This window comes from Sinocyclocheilus anshuiensis, unplaced genomic scaffold, assembly GCF_001515605.1.
Source record: "Sinocyclocheilus anshuiensis isolate Anshui unplaced genomic scaffold, SAMN03320099.WGS_v1.1 scaffold330, whole genome shotgun sequence".
NCBI classification, from domain to species: Eukaryota; Metazoa; Chordata; class Actinopteri; order Cypriniformes; family Cyprinidae; genus Sinocyclocheilus; species Sinocyclocheilus anshuiensis.
In genome coordinates this window covers 2,470,731-2,496,195 of record NW_015547689.1, presented here as the reverse complement: position 1 = coordinate 2,496,195, position 25,465 = coordinate 2,470,731, and the positions used below count along the sequence as shown (strand labels likewise).

At 38.0% G+C, this 25,465-nt stretch overlaps 1 protein-coding gene across 1 annotated transcript in view; it reads right to left on the bottom strand.

Moving 5' to 3' along the window:
* LOC107703564 (ankyrin-1-like) overlaps positions 1-25,465 on the bottom strand; it is a 95,705-nt gene that overhangs the window by 46,225 nt on the left and 24,015 nt on the right. The window contains exon 5 of the mRNA XM_016506243.1: positions 382-480. Coding sequence (XP_016361729.1) covers positions 382-480 — 99 coding nt within the window. The remainder of the gene's footprint in view (positions 1-381; positions 481-25,465) is intronic.

The window sequence follows — 25,465 nt, the reverse complement described above, 5'->3', positions numbered from 1 at the left end:
TTTTTTCTTGTCTTCACCACCTGGCTACTGTTGTAAAATGTTGAGAGATTCAAACAAAAAGTAATCAACAAATAGAACAAAATAAAAAATAATAAAGACTGCAAGTGACGTCGCTAGCGGAAGTGCAAGTGTCTGAGAGTGCAAGCCTGAGAATGCACGTCTGAGAGTGCAAGCGCTAGCTGCAGCCAGACCCTTCTCGGAACACTAGCGAAGCTAACTGTTATTAGCCACATCACGACATTCAATCACAAGACCTGCCACCAGATCCACAACAACCACAAGAGTACCACAGACAGAAACGATTAAGAAGCCACACCAACACACACGATTTGTCAGGAAAGAGGAAAGTAAAGTGTTGAGAGGCAGTACTAAGATATTTACTCTTCCATCAAAGTGCCATTTTCCACCTTGAGCCTCCGACGAACCCTCTCCACTCAAACTACTGTCCTGATGCACAAGCCAGCGCTGAACCACATGAGCCTAGAAGACACCAATACCACAAAGACAGAGCGTGTTAATTCACACAGACACACACATGAGACACATACAGTATGGGCAGGTGAAAACACTGAAACTGCATGTTCAAAGCTGTGGTAACACAAATAGATCATGAAATTGTGCTCCAATGAGTCATTTTAAACTTCAAGTATGAGCACATGAAAAAATATAAACACAATCTGTTTAAATGCTTTCAATCATTTTGAATGCAATACAAAAGTGTGCTAACAAAAAAAGCACTATTGACCTTTTCAAGGAATAAGAGGGAGAATTACATGACAACGTCACATTTTCGTTTCGATCTTGAGAGGGCGACTGCAGAAACCCAGTCGCATTAAAGGGATTCCAGCTCTGGGTGCTCTCCAAGACTGGTTGCTAAGCAGTTGCTAGGAGAGCGATGACATCATTTTCAAGATTCACAAAAGCCTACATGCGTGGCATCTATTGATGCAGGGACCATGCTGACTCTGAGCACATGAAGATGCAGAGAGAAAAATAAATTCTGTGACCTAAATTTTTCTGGTTTTCTGTTCAAATAAATCCACGAAAGATGAGTGACATATTGCTATTTATTGCATACAGCAAATATCCATTAAAAAGGAAATATATGGTAAAGTCACACTAAGTATCACAAAATAAAATGCATTTTAGTGCCCAGTTCCAAACAGTGAACAGAGGAATACTTTATAACCCTATTTATAAAGTATTCATGCATATATATATATATATATATATATATATGTATATACACACACACACTCACACACATTTCTGTTTTATTTAAAATAAATTAATACTTTCAGTCAGCAAGGACACATAAAATTGATCAAATACTATCAAAATTGATAGTAGATATTTGTAATATTTAAAAAAAAAATTCAATTTGAAATAAATGCTTTTCTTTCTAACTTTTAATCTATTAAACTATTATTTTTTAGGAATACTGAAAAAACGCATCACATTATCCACAAAAACGTAACCAGCATGACTGTTGTCAACAATGATACCCCATCTGCGCAACTGGAATTTAAAACTGGTTAGTGTCTTCTGCTAGTAATCAAAGCATTAAAAAACTATCTGAACTGATAAATAACAGATTGGAGATTAAAATAATAGTAGATTTGTCTCATTTTAAATGAATAATAAAAACTGAGATAAAAAATTTACTTAAGCCAGAATTTAAATGTTACTATGGTAAAATAAATATTCAAACCACGTGTTACAACTAACACCCCGTTACTTTGTGCATCGCACTCATCGCAAGTTTATTGTTAAATTGTTAAATGCCCTTACATATCTCTGTCACCATTATAAGTGTTTGATCACCACATTTGAGTAATCATTGCAAAAAATGTGTTTATGTATATATATTCTGTTTATGTATATACTGTATTCTATATATAGTACCAGTCAAATGTTTGGACACACGAATGGGAAAGTGTCCAAACTTTTGACTGGTACTGTACTATAATATACACAAAGAATATCGTCCGATATATCTGTATCGGCCTTTTTTTACTCCCTAATATCGGTATCGGTATCGGCCCCAAAAAACCCATATCGGTCAGGCTCTAATGATAATAATATGAAATGTTTCTTGAGCAGCAAATGAGCATATTAGAATGATTTCTGAATGATCGTGTGACACTCAAGACTGGAGTAATGGCTGCTGAAAATACAGCTTTGCAATCACATGAATAAATTACATTTTAATATCATGTAAAATAATTTAAATAATTCTAATTTTAAATTAAAATATATTAAATTGTAATGCTGTTTCACAATATAAATGTTTACTCTATTTTTGATCAAATAAATGCTTGGTGAGTATTAGAGTTAATTAATAGGCCTATGTAATATGTTTTGGGTTATTTTTTAACATCATATGAAAACAAGGCTGCAGAGAATGAGAATTACATATCTGGATTCAAACGGGCCCTTTATGTCGTGAGTGTTCAGGCTACTTCCTTACCATTGCTCTGACACATCAAATATGTAGCTTTATGTTTATTGTTATATAAGAAAAAGGTTGCTCTATTTAGCTAGTCCAGCTTAAGTGTCTGTTTTGTTTTGTTAAATTAAAGCAGAGTTTGTTGTTTGTTTACTTGAGCTTCAGCAACATTCATCATTTATCTGAGTCAGTCTGACCATTTCTTTCATTAGCTCCAAACACCAGGTCAACAAAATAATAATAAAAAGCATATGAGAGATAGAGAGAGATTTTAAAAAATGTCTTTAAAATATATGAATGAAATCTGAGCAGGGCTTATAAAGACTGTATATGTATTTTAATTAATTTCATAAAAGTTACTCTGAGGAGTATGTGGCCTTCAGAACCACACCCACAAAACAACATGAATGGACACACTAGAATAGAAACACTGAATGGAATGGTGAATGGAAACACTTGTTTCATCTTTCAACATCCTCGTTTCAATCTAAGCGTCCAAATATTATTAATTTTCAATGACAGCTGGAGATTTCAGAGCACAATATTTGCATTAGTGCCTGTCCACTTTTTTAGTGGTGTTAGTTCTGAAAGTATTTGTTGTATTTGCAGTTGGTTCTGTGTCTGTGTTGTTAACGGTTTTAGCAACGGAAAGAACTACAATCCTATGAAGCATTGCAAATGAGGTAATTCAATTAAAAAGGATGGTAAAATATACAACTGTTTGTTTAAAGTTGTTGATTATATCTATGTTTAATCTATGTTTAATATACATAAACAATATGTATATTACGTTATTTGTGTGCTTCATGGGAGTGGGCAGAGCTCCTTTCGTGCAATTTGATTGTTAGAATTTTCTGTACAGAATCATGGGTGATGTAATTGCAATAGACAATGGAATTTTTTTGCACACAAATCTTTGCCAAAATTTCACTAATGTTACTATACATATATTTGCTGTTAGTGTGAACGAGGCACAACACAACAGTGGAGCTGGCTGAAATGTACTAGAGTGAAGCTGTCAAATATCAGTATACACTTATGACAAAGCTATTAAGCACTGTGCACGTTAAAATCTCAGAGGAAGAAATCCAGACTGTTTATGATTCTACTGTGAAGGAAAGGCGAGTCAAACCCAGACACAAGTATACTGAGTGCACTGGGGGAATTGAGTTCCTCTCGGCAACTGTCAGCATAACGTCACGTTTCTCATTTACGTAAAGTGCAAGAGCAGTCAATTAATTAATTTTACATAATCCCTCATGTATCACTAGTGCAGATATGGATTAACACGCAGTTCGGAAAGTTAAGGGATGACATCATCCGCCAGAGTAATTATGAGGGATATATAACCGGTGAATAGAAAAGGGTCACGGCCACATTCAACAACCTGTCTGGCTTCTCACACACCTTTACATTCTCACACACTCGCTGAAAATAGTGACAAAGATGTCGTTTGGAGCTCGACACCAGTAGGCCGAGAATGATGAATCGCAATAATGAACCCTCCAGGGTTTGCTTTGAGACCCACTTCTACAGAAAGAGAAACCTACATAGTGGTGCTAGGGTAGCCATTTATAACACACGCACATGCAGCTGTGCCTCTCACACAGTGCTTAAATGAACACATACAAAATGTTACAGCTCAATATCTTCGTTTGACTGAATGGTCAGGCACTGCCAGTGCAGCAGCCACTGGGTCCATGCAATGACAGGAAGCAGAAAAACAAAGTCTCGTAAAACAATCCTTAGAAGGTCACAGCGTTCTGCAGATCTATAAATAAAGATCTATAATTACGGAACACTATTATTAACAGCTAGCATGACTACAACAGTGCTAAAAGTCCACAACAGGCCATGTAGTGCAAATTCTAAAAAAAAATGGTTGGAATTACAGTATTTTACATTTTATAAACTTTTAAAGTTGTTCATCTTGGAAAGGTATTGTTCAAATTAATATTTTCTCATCATTTACTCACCTTCACATCGTTCAAATGTAACTTTCATTCTTCTGTGGAAACCCAAAGGACAGAACGAAATAAAATAAATAAAATAAAAAACTATTAGATTACTATTAGATTACTAAAATGTAATCTAAAGATTATTATTTTAAATATCAATTAATACTTAAAAATAAATTGAAAAAAAAAAAAACAATAAAAAGGTGAATTTTTTAATAATATTCTGGATGCTCTTTTCAAAATAACAGAAGTGAATTGGGGCTATTACAAAAGACAAAAATGCTCCATGAAAACGCCATAACAAGTGGAACATATAACTTGTGCAAGTCTTCTGATTCTAGTCTGTACACATTAAAGGGGACATCAGATGCCCATTTTCCACAAGTTGGTATGATTCTTTAGGCTCTTCATGAAATGTCTGCAACATACTTTGGTTAAAATTCCTCAAAGGTCGTGTAAAACAACACCCTTTTACCTTATCAAAAACAGTTCACAGCGAGCCGTTTCGGTGCATGTCTCTTTAAATGATAATGAGCTACTGCTCACCCCACCCTTCTCTTCTGTTTTTCTGTGTATTCGGTGGCACATTACCATCAAAAACAAAACTAATCCGAAGGGATGCACAATATTGGATTTTTGCCGATATCCAATATGCCGATAATTTTCAACTCATTTTGGCAGATAGCCGATGCTGATACCGATATATAATTATTTTAAATTTTGGTTAGTTTTTAACTTTTGTGTTAGAATTAAATAAAAAATAATAAACTTATTTTATAATGACAGTACATTGAAGATTTGAAAATAACTATAAATAAACTATATATTAATCACTGCATTTTTTTTTTCAGAAAGATGCAGTGGTAACCTTAACATTTTATTTTATGATGTAACATTTGTAAATGGTCTAAAGCAAAAGAGTTGTAAAAATTCTGAAAATCTTTTAGAGCTCATATATATATATTTTTTTAAATACCGTATTGACCCGAATATAAGACGAAGATGTTTTTTTCTTGGAAATACATCTGAAAAAATGCTGTCGTCTTATATTCAGGGTCTAGACTTTGACATGTACAGTCTAAATATTATTTGTGTATTTTGCTTTCATTTTATTAGAAGTAGGCCAACAGCGCCCCCTACAGAATTAAAACTCCTTACTGAGCGGGCATTAGGACCCGTGGGAGGCTGCCGCTGCATGTGCTGTTACTGTTTACTCTATCATACACCGAATGCCTCATTCTGTACGTGCATTCTCAGTTTAAATGCAGCGATCCAAAACAGTGAATCCAAACATCATTCAGGCAAAACTTTGCTTCAAGAATGAGCCACACTGCTGATGAAGTGAATTTATTCCTCTTATCGGCAAGACATATCGGCATTATTTTTCATATCGGGCCGAAATGATATTTACATTTAAAGCCATTATCGGCCGATTCCCTACTAATCCGCGGTGTCCCCAGTGGCTCTGATGTTGGGAGAAAATGAAGACTCTTATGTTCACTTTTACATCCAACTACTAAACACCTGCACTGCTTATGAGACATTGTTGTCGCTATGGCTACTCGAGCGTGGAGAAAATGGCGGACAGCATACAACTGGCTGAGGGCAGAGATATGCTAATACGGGACAGTCCGTCAGCGGTTGTGGGCGGGGCCTGTGTAGTATGACGTCATATTGCTCAGAAAATCAAAATGGCTTCATAATTGAGACTGTTTAGGTTTTTGGGGGATTAAAAAACGGAGTGAATGGATTTTTATCATTGTAGGGTGGTTGTGTCCACACACTGCTAAGACACATTTATATGCAAACACCATGTAAAAGGGAATTTTGCATCCGATGTCCCCTTCACTGGCATGTTGCTTGTTTGTTGCTTAACCTCATACTCTCACTCGGGATGTAAAGAAATTAAACCATTAAGGAAGTAATGATAACTGGGATCAGTGTAAGCAACTTCCTGTTTTCTTTTACCCTGGTGCTAAAATGGAACCACTGAAATATTGATGTGTACATCAGGCTGCTGCGTCTGCAATGCATTAGAAACAAAACAGACTTTATCTTAGATGTATCCCCAGTCTTGGTCTATTCTTAAATTACTAAAACAGAGATAAAGACAGAAAACACACAGAGAGAGAAACTTGGACACAGATCTCAGTTCCAGGTAATGACTGCTCTATTGCTCACATTAAAAGATGATCTGGTTGTCCATTTCTAGATTTGGTGTGAGCAAACGCATATACAAATGTCAGCAAGCTAACGGTCAGACCACAATGCTACATTATTTTAATGCAGTTATTCATCATTTTAATTTAACAGTCCCCAATCTGTCTTGTGTTTACTAAAGTATTAATTGCTTATGGGTTTATACTATATATATATATATATATATAGCATCATATTGATGTTGCCACCATTATATATATATATATAAAATTAATGTATAAAATTTGGAGGAAAAACAGATGTGGATCAATATATTGGATCCATGGCTCTTAAGGGGACAGGCCTAAATAAATCTATCTGTTATAAATTTTAATCAAACATTTAAATATGTATTTATTTTTTATTATTATTTTATTTTTGCATTTTACTGATTGTTTACTTGTCTATGCTTTTATTTTCCTTCAATCCAGTTAGTATATAGTTATATATTTATGGTCAGATTTGTATCTGCTGTTTGAATGAGCTTCATGAATTATTTTTTTTTAACTGCACCAACATATTACAGACCCATACCTGCTGGTTTAATATGCTCACTTGGGGAGATACAAATGTTGATTCCAAAGCAATACATACATATATGAGGTTACTATCTTCAATATACTACAAAGTGTAGGAGTGAAAATAATGCTAAAGATATTGATCTCAGATATTTGTGTCTTTTTGTTGTTCTACAACTAATCACATTTTTTTCTTTTCTCAAAATCTCTTAATCCTAGAAGGAAAAACAGACAATTTGGAGAAGGTATGTGATGACCCTACTTGGCAGAAAAGGATGTTTTAAAGGGATACTCCTCCCAAAAATGAAAATTATCTGATAATATTTTCATTCTCATACTGTCCCAGATGTATATGACTTTTTCTTCAGATGAACACAAACAAGATTTTTAGAAAAATAATCCATCTCTGTGAGTCCATATAATGCAAGGGGATGGGACCCTCAAATATAATGCTCCAAAAATATAATATAATGCTCCAAAATCCATTTAAATACTAGTATTTTTAACTTTTTTTTTTCTTTTTTTTTTTTTACCAGAAATCAGTGGTTCTGGCCTACTGTTATACAAGCGATCATGAGAGAGATGTTGTGAAGATGTCATCAGTAGACATTTATTCATCCACTTGCTCATATGAATTACGGTCACGATTGCTGTGTGTGGTTTTTAAGCATCAAATATGGACTCACAGAGATTGATTATTTTCCTAAAAATCTTTCTTTGCATTTATCTAAAGAAAGAAAGTAATATACATCGAGGTTAGCATGAGGGTGATAAATGATGAGAGAATTTTCATTTTTAGGCAGACTATCCCATTAAATGGAGTACGGGATTGTCATCAAATTAAAAACAATAAATAAGACATTCTTTACATATACAGAAAGGAAGGAAGGAAGGAAAGGAAGGAAACTGAGGTTACTCTTCAACACACAGCGGTTCTCCATGGCATTCCTGTCCAGCTTGGAGAAAACATGGAGAGGAAAGGTCTTGCATGTTTATTTTCATGCTTTCTCTTACTGTAATTAAACTGTTTTGCTTACTTGTTGACACAAGTATGAGCACGTTTTTGTGACTATGTAAGCTAAAGTATATTGAGTATGCATTATTTTCATTGTTTTAATGTGCACAGGGAATAATTATTCTTCTCAAATGTACAATTCTTAACATTTAATTTGGGACTTTTTTCCCCCCTGATTCAAAAAGCATTGCTTAGCATTGTTAATGAACAACTATTACAAACTATACATGTATAGTGTTTTTTAAACTAGGAATAGTTACTCTCAATGTTCCTCAGATCACAGATTCAATTTAGTTAACAAAACTTAAATGGCTAAAGTAAATAGGACTCAAAATAAGTAAGGAATACTTTTAATAAATTAGTAAATAAGACTTAAATTACACAATACAAATGAAGTTTAGATTACTTAATTGAGTTAAAGGGGTCATATGATGCAATTTTAAAGATCATTATTTTGTGTATTTGGTGTAACAGAATATGTTGACATGCTTTAATGTTCAAAAAACACATTATTTTTCAAATACTGTACATTATTGTAGGTCCTCTATGCCCCGCCTCTCTCAAACACGTCGTTTTCAACAAAGTTCCTGAAACCACGCCTTCTTTCTTTGCGTGCACATTTGGGCGGCATTATGCTAATATTTCCACATAGTTACGTAGGTATGTCGGGGCGTGTTAGAACGAGGCGTTTTAGGTAGGCGTGGTTAACTCTTAACTTTTATAAAGAATATCTCTTTGGATTTGAGACTTTAGTCTTTGCAACTTTACAGATCTTCTTTATGCACCAAGAGCTTGTAACACTCCAAAGAGAAAGGAAAACTTGAAATCGCATCATATGACCCCTTTAAGGCAAGGAGTTTGAACAATTTAAGTAAACTGAACAAATTACTTTTTACAGTCTGGTATCTTACTGTATATTGCTTTTGCCACCATTTTATACATATCAAATAAGAAACATTATGAATGACTGCATTAAAATAATGTAGCATTGTAGCTTGCTGACAATTGGTTCTGCATTTAATAATAATAGGCTCTTTATGGTTATAATTCCAAAAATGAGAGTCATAAGTATCTGTTTAATAATAAAAAATTTAAATCAACCAGTTGTATGCATCCCATCCTTCCATTCAGTGTATCACTCCTCCTCCCTCCGTTTTATTTCTGTCTTCCTCTACTCTGAACATGCTGTCTCTTCTATCGTGCAACTGCATTACATTCTCTCTTTCTCTCTGTCCTCTTAACGAAGCTGCAGCTCTTCTCAGTCACACATTGCAGTGCCCGGCGCTTCCTCTTCAATATTCATGAGGACTGCAGAAGGCCTGACTGCAAAGCACGCTGGGTAGAGCCCCTCAAAGTCTCCAATTACATCACCATTATGTGCTGACGTCCACCTCTCATCCCTCAATATTAGTCCTTATTAGTCCTTATATGTACATTAGGAAAAATCCTTATGTACATAATCACACTATTAATGCCTGATTTCCCAGCGTTCTCATTAAAATCTTGCCATCTCTTTGTGTGTATGTGTGTTTTATTTTTCAAGATGCACATTGACGCTGGAAAGAAAATGAGGGATTAAAAGAGAATGAGAGAGAAAGGAAGCAAGACAGGATGAGAGATGTATGTCCAAGAGTCAGGGAGTCAGAGAGTCGTGTGAAAGATGCCTGCCGAGCTCCCGCCAGCACATGGCCACTGACTCCGCCTCCTCCCCTGGGGCCAATCCCTCTCCACAGGAGCAGGAAAGCAGCGTCAGGGGGTGGCAGTCTGCAAGCTACCATCAGATGGTACAACACACACACACCAGCACATTCTGAAGTAGACAATAACAGCACACTAGACAATAGTGTGCAGAATAGAGATAATGCTTAAAATCTGGTAAACTGGTTTACAGTATAAAATCAGCATAAACTACTATGGAAATGGGTTCCAAATATTTATCGATAAAAGAAGGCATGTTACTGTTCAAAAGTTTTGAGATCAGTAAGAATTTTTTAAAAATAATTTAAGACTTTTATTCAGCAAGGATGCATTAAACTGGTCAAAAGAAACAGATAAGACGTTAATAATGTTGGAAAAGATTTCTATTTCAAATAAATGCTGTTCTTTTGAACTTCCTATTCATCCAAAAATCCTGCAAAAAAATGTATCACGGTTTCCTCAAAAACATTAAGCCAGACAACTGTTTTCAACATTGATGATAATAAGAAATGTTCCTTAAACACCAAATCAGCATATTAGAATGATTTCTTAAGGATCATGTGACACTCAAGACTGGAGTAATGGCTGCTGAAAATTCTTCTTATTCTAAAATGTACTAATATTTCACAATATTACTGTTTTTGTTATGAGACGAGAGACATGCGGATCCATATGCAAGCTTTTATTCAGAGACGTGGTTTTAACAGGCATGGGTCAGACAATGGCAAACAGGTATATCGAAGGCAAGAGATAAATCCAGGTAGAAGGCAAAGGTCCAGGCAGGGGCAAACAGAGTCAGAAACAGCAAGCAAAGGGTTAATCCAAGATATGTGGCGTGAATCAGAGACCAGGAAAACAGACAAGGCAAGACTAAGACTAGACTAAGAAAACTATGAAAACTTAAACAGGCTCGGTAAGGTAGCTATCCGCTAAACAGGGATAAACGCAAAACAATACACTAGACTAAAGCGGAAAACACGGAATGGCTCGGTAAGGCAGCTAACACTTGGGGAGTGAAAAATGCAGAACTATACTCGGCGACTAGAGCAGGAACAGAGACGTGGTCAAAAACAGGCATAGGTCAGAAAATGGCAAACAGGTATATTGATGGCAAGGCAAGAGGGATAATCCAGGTACAAGGCAAAGGTCCAGGCAGGGGCGAACAGTATCCAATTGGGCGAGACTCGAGGGATAATCCAGGTACACGGCAGTGATCAGAACACGGGGAAACAGACAAGGCAAGGCATTGCTAGATGAGTGATAAACGCAGATCAGGGTAGGTGTTATATAGTGTGTGTAATAGCATTCAGGTGAGCATGTAAATGGTTTCAGGTGTGAGTGTAATCAGTGCAATGGAACATGGGAAATGTAGTCCAGGGTGATGTGTAACAGTCTGTGTGGTGCGAGAGTCAATATCATGGAAGGGCGACCTCTGGTGGCAAGTGGATGGAAATTCATGGATCGGATTCGTGACAATTATAATGAATTCTATAGTATTTTGACGTGTCGCACCGCTCGTGTCCGGTAGACAGGGTGTATTTAACTTTCTTATTTAGGCTACTTTCTAGTTTAACTATTATTTGTTTGATATTTATTTTAGTGATTTGCAGGCTGCGTGTTCACTGACGGAAGTGCTAAAATAAACACGCATATCACGCCTTCTTTCTTTGCGTGCACATTTGGGCGGCATTATGCTAATATTTCCACATAGTTACGTAGGTATGTCGGGGCGTGTTAGAACGAGGCGTTTTAGGTAGGCGTGGTTAACTCTTAACTTTTATAAAGAATATCTCTTTGGATTTGAGACTTTAGTCTTTGCAACTTTACAGATCTTCTTTATGCACCAAGAGCTTGTAACACTCCAAAGAGAAAGGAAAACTTGAAATCGCATCATATGACCCCTTTAAGGCAAGGAGTTTGAACAATTTAAGTAAACTGAACAAATTACTTTTTACAGTCTGGTATCTTACTGTATATTGCTTTTGCCACCATTTTATACATATCAAATAAGAAACATTATGAATGACTGCATTAAAATAATGTAGCATTGTAGCTTGCTGACAATTGGTTCTGCATTTAATAATAATAGGCTCTTTATGGTTATAATTCCAAAAATGAGAGTCATAAGTATCTGTTTAATAATAAAAAATTTAAATCAACCAGTTGTATGCATCCCATCCTTCCATTCAGTGTATCACTCCTCCTCCCTCCGTTTTATTTCTGTCTTCCTCTACTCTGAACATGCTGTCTCTTCTATCGTGCAACTGCATTACATTCTCTCTTTCTCTCTGTCCTCTTAACGAAGCTGCAGCTCTTCTCAGTCACACATTGCAGTGCCCGGCGCTTCCTCTTCAATATTCATGAGGACTGCAGAAGGCCTGACTGCAAAGCACGCTGGGTAGAGCCCCTCAAAGTCTCCAATTACATCACCATTATGTGCTGACGTCCACCTCTCATCCCTCAATATTAGTCCTTATTAGTCCTTATATGTACATTAGGAAAAATCCTTATGTACATAATCACACTATTAATGCCTGATTTCCCAGCGTTCTCATTAAAATCTTGCCATCTCTTTGTGTGTATGTGTGTTTTATTTTTCAAGATGCACATTGACGCTGGAAAGAAAATGAGGGATTAAAAGAGAATGAGAGAGAAAGGAAGCAAGACAGGATGAGAGATGTATGTCCAAGAGTCAGGGAGTCAGAGAGTCGTGTGAAAGATGCCTGCCGAGCTCCCGCCAGCACATGGCCACTGCCTCCGCCTCCTCCCCTGGGGCCAATCCCTCTCCACAGGAGCAGGAAAGCAGCGTCAGGGGGTGGCAGTCTGCAAGCTACCATCAGATGGTACAACACACACACACCAGCACATTCTGAAGTAGACAATAACAGCACACTAGACAATAGTGTGCAGAATAGAGATAATGCTTAAAATCTGGTAAACTGGTTTACAGTATAAAATCAGCATAAACTACTATGGAAATGGGTTCCAAATATTTATCGATAAAAGAAGGCATGTTACTGTTCAAAAGTTTTGAGATCAGTAAGAATTTTTTAAAAATAATTTAAGACTTTTATTCAGCAAGGATGCATTAAACTGGTCAAAAGAAACAGATAAGACGTTAATAATGTTGGAAAAGATTTCTATTTCAAATAAATGCTGTTCTTTTGAACTTCCTATTCATCCAAAAATCCTGCAAAAAAATGTATCACGGTTTCCTCAAAAACATTAAGCCAGACAACTGTTTTCAACATTGATGATAATAAGAAATGTTCCTTAAACACCAAATCAGCATATTAGAATGATTTCTTAAGGATCATGTGACACTCAAGACTGGAGTAATGGCTGCTGAAAATTCTTCTTATTCTAAAATGTACTAATATTTCACAATATTACTGTTTTTGTTATGAGACGAGAGACATGCGGATCCATATGCAAGCTTTTATTAAGAGACGTGGTTTTAACAGGCATGGGTCAGACAATGGCAAACAGGTATATCGAAGGCAAGGCAAGAGATAAATCCAGGTAGAAGGCAAAGGTCCAGGCAGGGGCAAACAGAGTCAGAAACAGCAAGCAAAGGGTTAATCCAAGATATGTGGCGTGAATCAGAGACCAGGAAAACAGACAAGGCAAGACTAAGACTAGACTAAGAAAACTATGAAAACTTAAACAGGCTCGGTAAGGTAGCTATCCGCTAAACAGGGATAAACGCAAAACAATACACTAGACTAAAGCGGAAAACACGGAATGGCTCGGTAAGGCAGCTAACACTTGGGGAGTGAAAAATGCAGAACTATACTCGGCGACTAGAGCAGGAACAGAGACGTGGTCAAAAACAGGCATAGGTCAGAAAATGGCAAACAGGTATATTGATGGCAAGGCAAGAGGGATAATCCAGGTACAAGGCAAAGGTCCAGGCAGGGGCGAACAGTATCCAATTGGGCGAGACTCGAGGGATAATCCAGGTACACGGCAGTGATCAGAACACGGGGAAACAGACAAGGCAAGGCATTGCTAGATGAGTGATAAACGCAGATCAGGGTAGGTGTTATATAGTGTGTGTAATAGCATTCAGGTGAGCATGTAAATGGTTTCAGGTGTGAGTGTAATCAGTGCAATGGAACATGGGAAATGTAGTCCAGGGTGATGTGTAACAGTCTGTGTGGTGCGAGAGTCAATATCATGGAAGGGCGACCTCTGGTGGCAAGTGGATGGAAATTCATGGATCGGATTCATGATAGTTTTACTGTATTTTTGGTCAAATAAATGCAGCCTTGGTGAGTATCAGAGCCTTTTTTTCAAAAGCATTTTCCAACCCCAAACTTTTGAATACTAGTGTAGGTCTACTGTGTTCAATATATAACAATATATAATAAAAATATAACAATATTTAGTTTGTAAGTCACAAGTCATATTTAAATAACTTCAGTAGTTCCAATCTTTTGAACCACACAAGTTATTTAGAACCAACAAACAAAACCACTGCTAGAGAAAACTTGCATTTCCATAAGTGTAGTTTTGACTCAAAACCTTATACTCACTAAGATACAGACCTTGAGACAACTTCCCCATGTGACAACTATAAATATCTAAATAAATATCTCATGTAAATCCTGTTAAATATGTAACTAGATGAATAATCACTCTCTCAGGGCCACTGCACTAGTCTACAAAGCACAAAGGATACAACACACTCAAGGTCTTCCTGAAAAACACTTTCAAATATGAATAAATGATTCATAAAAATTTGTCTAAATTCCTTTAAACCAACAATTAATTATTATTATTATTTTTTGGTGGGCAGACGTTTGCACTACATCCTGTTCAAAGCACCAAATAGGTTCAGTTGCAAATAACTTCTCAATTTCAAACCATGATTTGCCTTTTTGTTACTCTCTGCGATTCTTTGGAGCTCCTTTTCTGCCCTGAAAGGCCATTTCACCACAGAGAGTCTCTGAGTGGCATGAATTCATGAAAATACAAACATACAGAGGGCATATGAGCCATTCTAAGAGTCTAATGGCAGAAATATCTCAGGGCAATGTCAATTTTATCTTTCTTTTGTGCAAGTCTTTTCTGCGGCCCTGTTTCACGTTTATCGTGAGAAGAGGAAGGGATGAGTGTGTGAAAGGAGAGAGGGTTGGGATTTGGTACACATCAGCACATAAATAATGGAGGAACGAGTGAAGCATCTGTAGATTTTCTGTTCTATTACAAAAATCCACTATATTGTCTGACATTGTTTGACAGTTTTACTGGCTTCCATTTTCTATGTTCCATTCCGTTATCTATGATCCCATACGAATGGAGACAGCATACTCAAATAATGGCATAATAAATAGATCCAGTAAAACTAAACATCCTCATGAATATAAATAATTAATACATTACATACAGCATTTAATTTGGAAAAATGTATGCTAAAAAGTAAAAGAACTACAAAAATAATAATAAAAAATAAAAAATTAAATAAATATCATAATCTCTTAAAACAAGACTTAGTCTTATGCTATTTTGCTTCAGAAGATTACTAGAAAAAAGACATGAAACTTCAATAACATACCAGTGTGTACAGGTTGGACTATGTGTTCCACATAATCAGCCAATCATAAAAGCGATTATTTAAATATTACATATTGTGCAAAGTCTTAAGGGTAGAGTAGTAAAACTAGCCTGTTAAATTCTAAGCGTATGAGAAAGGGTGGAAATAGCCGTGTAAAAAAGTCTTCACTAGCATTACAAGTGGTCTTCAGTGAAACAAAATTGCTATAAAATTACAGAATATTATCACTTTAAAAGATGTTTAAGACATATTAAATGTCTTTATCTTGTTTTCCATAGCACCAATACATAAACCTTTGACCGCATTGCACCAGCTATACATTACCTAAGGTATATGATGATGTATTTTAATGCATAGGATGTTGCATCTCTGCAGAAGGTGCAGTTGTGATTATTAGAGTAAATTTAGCCAGTTGATATGCTTCTATCTATGTATGTAGTTTAAACAGAGAAGCAATTTGCATTCTGTAGAAAGAATAGTTAAACCAGCCAGAACGTGCAAAAAAATGCAGGATCCATTTCTACTGCAGTGAGATCATGAGGCACAATAGGCCCTGAGGAGAAGAGGAAAATTTGTGGACACTGTCCTGCTCTGTCTTGACATTGAATGACTGACTCCCAAATGCGCCTTGTCATGAATCAAGACTGTAGGATATGGTGATTAAACAGTTTCAAAAGTAGTGCACTTAAAAATGCTACGATTACTAGCATAACCTCGGTTCCCTGAGATAAGGGAACGAGCGTTGCGTTGATATGCTTATGGGGAAACTCCTCTTTACTCTGACACTGAAGTGGGGTCTCCTGACTGAGCATCTGACTTCCCTGACCTGTCTGATGACCTGAGGAAGCAGGGTAACTGGGGGGAAGGCGTACAGGCGAGCGCTGAGCCAATCATGGGCCAGGGCACCTCGCTGTCTCGAAAAGTAGATCGGGCAGTGAAAGCTGTCTTCTGAGGTGAAGAGGTCAACTTCTGCCCTCTCGAAAGACAGACCAAATCATTTGAACTGTCTGGGGATGTAGTCTCCATTCTCCTGGAGCTACATTGTCCCAGGACAGCATGTCTGCCCCCTGGTTCAGTCTGCCCGGCACATGAACTGCTCTCAGTGAGAGGAGTTTGCCCTGTGCCCATAAAAGGAGGAGTCAAGCCAACCTGTGAAGGGAACGTGACCTGAGACCGCCTTGGTGATTGATAAAGGCTACCACCGTTGTGTTGTCCAAATGGACCAGGACATGGTGCCCCCTTTAAGGCCGGCAGGAAGGTTTTCAGGGCCAGAAAAAACACACCATCATCTCAAGGCAGTTGATGTGTAAGCACTGCTTCATGTTTGACCAGGAGCCGGACGCCGGTCTGCCTTCGTGCAGAGCTCCCCAACCCGAGTTGGAGGCATCTGTCATGACCACCTTCCTTCTGGAGGTCAGTCCCAATGGGATGCCTGATTGAAACAGACGAGAGGTTTTCCAAGGGGCCACGGCTCTGATACAGCGGTGGGTTACCCTGAGATGAAAAAATCCCAGGCACCAAGCATGGGACGGGACATGGGTTTTGAGCCAGTACTGAAGGGGCAGGCCCAGAGGAATCACAGAGGAAGTGGCCGACATGAGGCTGAGCATTCTCTGGAAAGCCCTGACGGGACTGAAGACCCTAATTTGAACGACGCTGCCAATCGCTGAACAGGGAGTTCCAGTGTAATCCATGCCCGCATTTGGGCAGAATCGATAACTGTACCAAGAAAGACCACTCGTTGGCAGGGAGACAAGGAGCTCTTGTCTAAATGTGTGCACAGCTCTCTAAAGGCATCAGAACTCATCCATGGTGCGGAGAAGTATGGCCTGGAACACTTGCTGTTAACACATGCTGAGTAGGAGGCACGCCACGTCTTGGTGAGTTCCTCGTGAACTGCCGGCAGGAATGGAGCGGGCCGTTGGCCGGAGGAATGTTTACAGCGTCCCTTCAGGTACCATTTGTCAAGGAGACCGTGGGCAGGCTCTTCTGGAGCCGACCAAGCCAGGCCAAGATCCTCCACAGCTTTAGTTAAAACGCGGATCAGCTCGCTGTCCACCTTGGGCCGTGTTGTCTGTGTCAGAGGCGGGTTTTGGGCTCTTTGCCGGAACACGCCCACTCTTCAGCATCCAAAGCCGTTAATGACATGGAGTCATCAACGACGGCTTCCTCCTCAGATGCGCCGAGGGAAATCAAGCTGTTCGCAGCCGATGAGGGGCGCTGTTCCTTACTTGTGAAGCACACAGGTGAATCGAGATGTTGGGGGGAGACTGAAGCACACGGGAGCTGCGTCGACGTGGATCACTCGAGCCCGGTGTTAAAGCCCAGTCTATGAAAGCGGCAATAATAATCCATTCAATTATAATTTGACGACGTTTTATTGATATCAAATACACATTGTGTAGGTAACTATAAAGTTTAGTCTACTCTTCTTCCAGTTCACCAGAAACTTACTTTAATGTATCTCGGGAGGAGAGGAATTTACGTGTTGTAATCCCACAGCTCGGATTCAGCGCAAACTAACATGGCAGCGCCCATCACCCGTTATAGATCAACTACCATGGTCATTATAAAGGTGTTTAAACTACCAAATACATTTACTTACACTTGTGGCTGCGGTGTGCCACGTGACAAACATGACGTATCTCTATGGAAACAGTAAAGCGAAACATTCTAAAATATTGGTTGCCTAAAAAAACTCATGCTGGGGACTCAGCTAGTATATTTTAAACTCACGTGCGAAAAGGTTAAAGAAGGCGATCCGCGAACGGCAAAGGGCGAGACTCATGCTCTCGCAGGGAGAGCATGCCATCTCAGTGAGCGCAGCCTCTGCGTACAGGCGACACACTCACTGTGCCCATCTGCATCATGTAGGGGCTCCCGGCACGAGCCATACTCGCGGCGTGACATTAGCAGCAACATCACTGGAAATTTGCTAAGAAATTTGCTTAGAATTTGCTCTTAGATGTGCCGGATGGCCGCAGGGGAAGGCTTCTGGTTTCTTCCACTGCCGGGGGCTCCCTCTATGGCAGCGAGTAGCAGGCTGAGCTGAGCTTGTTTGCAGAATCAGCGAGGAGATAATCTTCTTTGCTGAAGGAGAAAAATTATGGCAAAATGGCGCTCAGAGCCTACTTATATAAAGGTTGGCTCCTCCCCTTTTGGTGGGTTGAAGCGCCATTGGTTCATGCAGCTGCACGAACGTGAACAAATCAGGCTTCAGTATCAGAGTAAACAGGAGTTTCCCCATAAGTGTGTCAACGCAATGGGAGAGACCGTTTGAAAGGGAAACGTTCCCTGAAAGGGAAGCGCTTGCTTGAACCCCCTATGCCCTCTCAATTGCTCAACCCCTGCTTGCTCATCAGGTTGACTTTTGAGACTTTGGAGGTGGGGATCAAGTGTCAGATGTCGACACTCCTGTGATTGGTCATTGGAATACATTGAGTTAGAGACAGAACTGCGATTTTTAGTAATTAGTAGACAATAAATGCATTTACAATATTTATAAAATAAATCAACATGTATATGTAGTTATATCAATGTTGTTTTTAAAAGTCAAGTCATCTTTATTTATATAGCACTTTATACAATACAGATTGTGTCAAAGCAGCTTTACAGTGTTAAGTCAGTTCATTGTTGATTCAGTGATGTCATCATCCAGCTCAGTTCAGTTCTCTTCCAATAGTGTCTGTGCAGTCAAATCAACAATGTTGCCAGAAATTGTGTTCCCAACTAAGCAAGCCAAAGGCAACAGTGGCAAGGAACCTAAACTCCATCGGTGACAGAAATGGAGAAAAAACCTTCGGAGAAACCAGGATCAGTCAGAGGGCCAGTTCTCCTCTGGCCAGATGAAACCAGCATGGTGTGGTTTAATTCCAGGTATTAATAAACGGCCAGAGTTTTGAGATCGCAGCAGACATGAAGGACTATAATGTGGTAAGAGCTTGCTCAAGTACTGAGGAGCTAAACCATTCAGGGCTTTATAAGGAATTAGCAAGATTTTAAAATGTGTACAATGTTTAATATGGAGCCAGTGCAGTGTTGACAGAACCGGGCTAATATGGTAATTCCTGGTTCTAGTAAGAACTCTAGTTGCTGCATTTTGGACCAGCTGGAGTTTATAAGTGCGCAGAGCAACCACCCAATAAAGCATTACAATAATCTAACCTTGAGATCAAGAACGCACAAATGAATGTTTCTGCATTTGACATAGTTCATCATTTAGATATATTTTTAAGATGGAAAAATGCGGTTTTACAAATGCTGGAAACATGACATTCAAAGCAAAGGTTGCTATCAAATAGCACACTAGGTTCCAAACTGATGACAAAGAATTGACAGCACAGCCATCAAGTGTTAGACAGTGTTCTAGATTATTACATGCAGAGGATTTTGGTCTGATAATTAACACCTGTTTTTTTTTTTCAGAATTGCTGAACATCAATTAAATTGTTACCTTTAAATTGTTTTGGACGTTTTTTGTATTTGCTAGTTTGGGGAACAGACACAGTCTCTATAGTATGATATCTAGGTGAAAGAGTCTCTATGTGTTGAGAATTAACTGACTTCTGTGATGTGAGGTGGCTAGCAGACAGTCGGTTTAGCCAGTCTGTCTGCTTCCTGACCCGTACAAACTCTAAGACTATGTGCCATATTTCTAGACAGAAGAGCGGCACCACCCCAGGAGGGATGAAGACCATCTCTTTTCAACAGGTCAGGTCTGCCCCAAAAACTCGTCTAATTGTCTATGAAACCTATGGTATTCTGAGGGCACCACATCCAGCCATTGAGAGACGACAGTCTGATATGCATCTTGTCACCACAGTAAGAAGGGAGGGGACCAGAGCATATTACAGTGTCTGACATTGTACTTGCAAGTTCACACACCTCTTTAATGTTATTTTGGTGAATATCATTAGTGTCGACATCAATAACAATCTTAATGAATTTACGCTTAGCATTAGCTAATTATATTTGAGGATTAATGTGGTCAACTATCGTTACCTGCCTTGTTAACATATTTTAGGCTAAAGTTACCTTGGTTAAAGAATGTGTTTGCTGTTGTTTTGAAATATATTTTGTATGTTCTTAAACTTGTATGTTTTTCAAGTGCAATCACGTCTTAATGTTCATTATGGTTTCACTAATCTCATGGTTACTGTGGACCTAATTAATCTTACTGACACAATGTTTAGTGTTGTCTTAGAAAATTCATTCCAAATAAGTGCATTTTTTAAGATTAAATTAAGTTTAAATCAATCTTATTTAACCTTTTCGATTCTTGTGCACCCCTCAATTATTAATATATAAATATATTCATAGTATATTAAAATTTAAAACAACTTAAAATATTGTTTTTACACTTTTAATCATATATTTTATGTATGTTGACTTTTGTTGTGCACTTATTTACAGAAATTGATGGGAATTATTCAATTCAGGAATTCAGTTACTCACAGAAAGTAGTAAGAATGTATGGTTTCCCTACTAATGCGGAGAGGAGGAAAAAAATTATGCATCAAGTTTGATTCAATTCGCACTTATTTGTCTAGCACTTTTTATTATACACATTGTTTCAAAGCAGCTTTACAGAAAATTGGGCAGTTTTGTATGTTTATTCAGAGCTAGCATCATCTGAAATCGTCTCAAGGGTTGGCGTCATCTCTTCACAGGTGTTAGGCCATCTGAAGACTTTGTAAGTGGCTGGATATAGTCAGCAGGAGCAATCTAAATATAGCTATAGGTTACAACTACAAAATGTGATGTAATCATACTTGGGAATTTGCACTTTTTACAAAGACACAAAGAACAGGGAAGGACTTGCAAAAGCCAGTTGAGACTCATTGTGAGGGAGATGTCTCATTATAGGGAGTCTTTATGTGGTTCTTGTACTGAAAGCACGATAGAGAAGGAGAAAACACAGGAGAAATGGTTAAGTGATGCTCCATCACATATCAGTCCTGTGGCATCACTGTTCCTCCACCACACAGTGCTTCTACGGTAGCTAAGATGTTTAAGTATAAAATATAGTAATAATGTACATGTTTACTGTGATTAACTATAATACAGTAGTGGTATATAATACATTTTTGGTCATTTAGCCTAGTATGATTCTGAAATGAAAACTGCTAGCCTATTTTAAACTTTTTTCATTCTCACTTAGGTCCATCAGCATCCTTTGCAATCAATTCAATTCTAACATTTAACTCCCCACCCTGCAAAAATCACATTTATAAGCCTTAATTACACAACAACAATGGATGAAACTGCATGAATAGAAGGAATAACGTCCCCTAAATCTACTAATTTAGTGGGGAATAATCTACTAGCATGTTTTAATGCACAAGATAATTTGATTAGCTGTGCTAATAATATACAATTTATTCTACAAATGTCTTACCTTTTAAAAGTTCAACACTGCAGTCTCTTCTGCTGCACCTCTACGGTGCTGATAGTATTTGGCGCTAACTTCCGGGAACTGTTGAGAGGCTCCACGATCTGCCATTGCAGTAAAAAACTGGTCCATAGGACTGAATGGAGATGACGCAACTCTCTCTCTCTCAGCTGCTCTGTATATACTATTCCTTAAGTTTCATGTTTCATACCTATTCCTTATATTCTAAAGCAAAGATGTATTGGTGTTGCCATGTTGTTTGTACATGATTATTTAATAAAAATAAATAAATAAATAATTAAAAAACAATTCCTAAGGTCATGACTTAACAAGCGTTGTTGAAAGTGACCAATCACAGACATCTGAGACTTGATCCCCACCTCCAAAGTCTCAAAAGTCAACTTGACGAGTGAGCAGGGATTGAGATTGGGCTACTGTAAAAGGGCATTCAGAAATACATCCAGTTAAAAGAGTATTAGAAAACTGCTGGGAACATGAATATGCGAATCTGAAAAGCTTTGGATGGAAAGTAAATAATGAGGCTCATCAAATTGGAATAAGTAAATATGCTGTTTGCCCTACTGTAGTGTTGCCAGTAACACCTCCATGGCTATTCCCAATGCCTGTAGTTGACTTTCAGCTTCTACAGAGTATAAATGATAAAAACAGACAAGATTCTAAAGATATAATAGTACATGACTATTTGGATCAGAAATATATAACAATAACTCAGATATATACAGATGGATCTAAAGATCCTGAAACAGGACACACCAAAGTTTAGGTACAGAATAGCAAAAAGAACATCAAATATATGTCTGTCTATACTACAGAAATGCTTGCAATAAAAAGAATATGCTCTTCAGTGAGTGGAAGAGATCAATATATCTGAAGTGGTCATATGCTCTTACTCTTTTTCAGCATTATCAAGTTTAAAATGTGGAAAATTATCAACTAGACAAGACATTTTACAAGGTTTGTTCAGATTACATCAAACAAAAACAATTATCTCCTTTTTTTTATGGGTACCCGCACATATAGGGGTAGAAGGAAATGAAGTGGTGGATCAAATAGCGAAACAAACATTAAAACATTCAGACATAGAGTTTAATGTCCCAGTGAGTAAATTAGAAATAAAAGGGTTAATTAAAAAAGCTGTAAAGGACATGTGGCAAAGAAAATGGGATAGTGAGAATAAAGGAAGGCATCTATATAATATTCAGAGAATAGTTGGGAGTGAGAAGAGAAGCTTTGGGAACAGAAGGGAAGGCAGTGTAATATCTCATATTAGAATTGGGCATACTGCACTTAATCAGTCACTATATATGACTGGAAAACATGAATCTGGACTTAGACTGTGTTAGACGTGATTTGAACATGTTTTAATAAAGTGCAAAGGATATGATAATTAAAGATTACAACAAGCACTTCGAGATATAGGGATTAATCAGTTTTCACTTCAGAAGTTGTTAAACAAAGATTTGTTAAACAACTGTAAAAGTGCTTAATATACTATTGAAATTTCTCAAAGACACAGAGTTAATGAACAGGATTTAAACTGAAGACCCTTTTTAAAAAGAATTTTAAGCTTACCTTAATATCAATGCTCCACACTCCATCCCAGTAGGTGGCGGTATATGCACCTAAGGCTGGTTTGCCAACTGCCATAAAATGTCACAGAAGAAGAAGAGCAGGGGGTTGAGCAGTTGAGAGGGCGTAGATGGGGTCAAGCGAACACTCCTCAACACCGTTCTCGCGAGAGTGCATTTTTGTGCATGATTAAAGTTCTGTACGCTCACAGTGCAGAAATGCTCCCTCGCAAGGGCAGTTTTTAAAGGGATAGTTCACCCAAAAATGAAAATTACCCCATAATTTATTTACCCTCAAGCCATCCTAGGTGTATATGACTTTCTTCTTTCAGACAAATACAATCAGAGTTTATTTTAAAATGTTCTGGCTCTTCCAAGCTTTATAATGGCAGTGAATGGGTGATATTCGATAGTCCATTAGAAGTTCAATAAACTGCGTCCATCCATCATAAAAAAAGTATTCCACACGTCTCCGGGGGTTAATAAAGGCCTCCTGAAGCTGTGTGTGACACTTTTTTTTATGATAGATTGGCACACTTTATTGGACTTCTATTGGACTACCGAATATCACCCATTCATTGCCATTATAAAGCTTGGAAGAGCCAAGACATTTTTAAATATAACTCAGATTGTATTCGTCTGAAGGAAGAAAGTCATATACACCTAGGAGTGTGAGTAAATTATGGTGTAATTATCATTTTTGGGTGAACTATCCCTTTAAGTGTGCTACTTCTGAAACTGTTTAATCGCCATAGTAGGAAAAACTGTAACACATGTAAGCAATTGCACTACCACACACACACACACACACTTACACAAACACAATCAGAAAGCACACATATTTGCAGTTAATTGATTCAGATAAACTGTCACTGCAACCATAAATGCATCCAAAAACAGAGACTCTCACAACACAAGCACACACACAGAAACATGCTTGCATCACTTCCTAGTCCCACTGTCAGCATGCGGAATGAGTGTATGACATGTCTCACACGGCATGACTGTTTTCCAACAGAAAGTAGAAATGTAGACATTACACTCACACATACCCACACACATAAAGAGAGGCTCTGGTAATACATGAGTGTACGTTCATTGGACTGGATCATTTCACTCTACGAAGACGCTACACCACCTACACACAGAGATCAGAAGTGTGTGAAGATCTCCTAAAATACTAGCACATTAATTCTGTGTATGTATGTATGTATGTACACTCTAAAAAATGCTGGGTTGTTTCAACCCAACTATGGGTCAAATATGGACTAACCCAACCATTGGGTTAAATTTTTAACCCAAAAGTTGGGTTAGTCCATATTAGGGGTCAACCGATTATCGGCGCCGATATTAAGCATTTTTATAATTATCGGTATCGGTCATTTTCAAAACTGATTCGCCGATAAAATAACTTAATTTTGAAACGCGCTATTTGCCTCTGATGCAGCCTGTCAGAACTCACCACCCTGTGGCCTAAAGCAGTCTCCGCCCACCGCCCATCTGATTTGTTGAGAGTCACGAGTCCGACCAAGCAGCAGACGTTGCTTAATTTGCAATAAAACACAATCCACTAACGTTACACTGAAGTTGCAAAACACCTCAATATTATCTATGATTTCCGCGATGAAGAAAATGTGGACGGAATCCAGTCATATAAATGCAATTTACTGTATGACACGGAATGTCACGGAATTTGTCTCTGAGAGTCACTTCATGATCATTTGACAGTTTCATTTGAGTAAAACTATCGCAGCGTTTCCCACAGACTTGTGGAGGCATATATATGCAAATTCATTCTCTGCCAGCAGGAGGCACTGTTGGAGTGGTAGAGATCAAGGTTTCCCCGGTAACGCTGTACACAAAGCGGCGCTTCGCTCACAAACGCTGCTTTATCAGATATTACATGCAAGATGAAATGAAAATGACATCCAAAAGACAGTCATGTTCCTTCAGAAATACAGTGATATAAAAACACCCGCACCGGGTTTCAATTTTGAAACGTGCAGTGCTCATGTTTATTCAAGGAAGTCAAAGACTTTTGGGAAATCTATTTGTGGCGGTCAGTTTTGATATTGTGGCGGGCGCCAC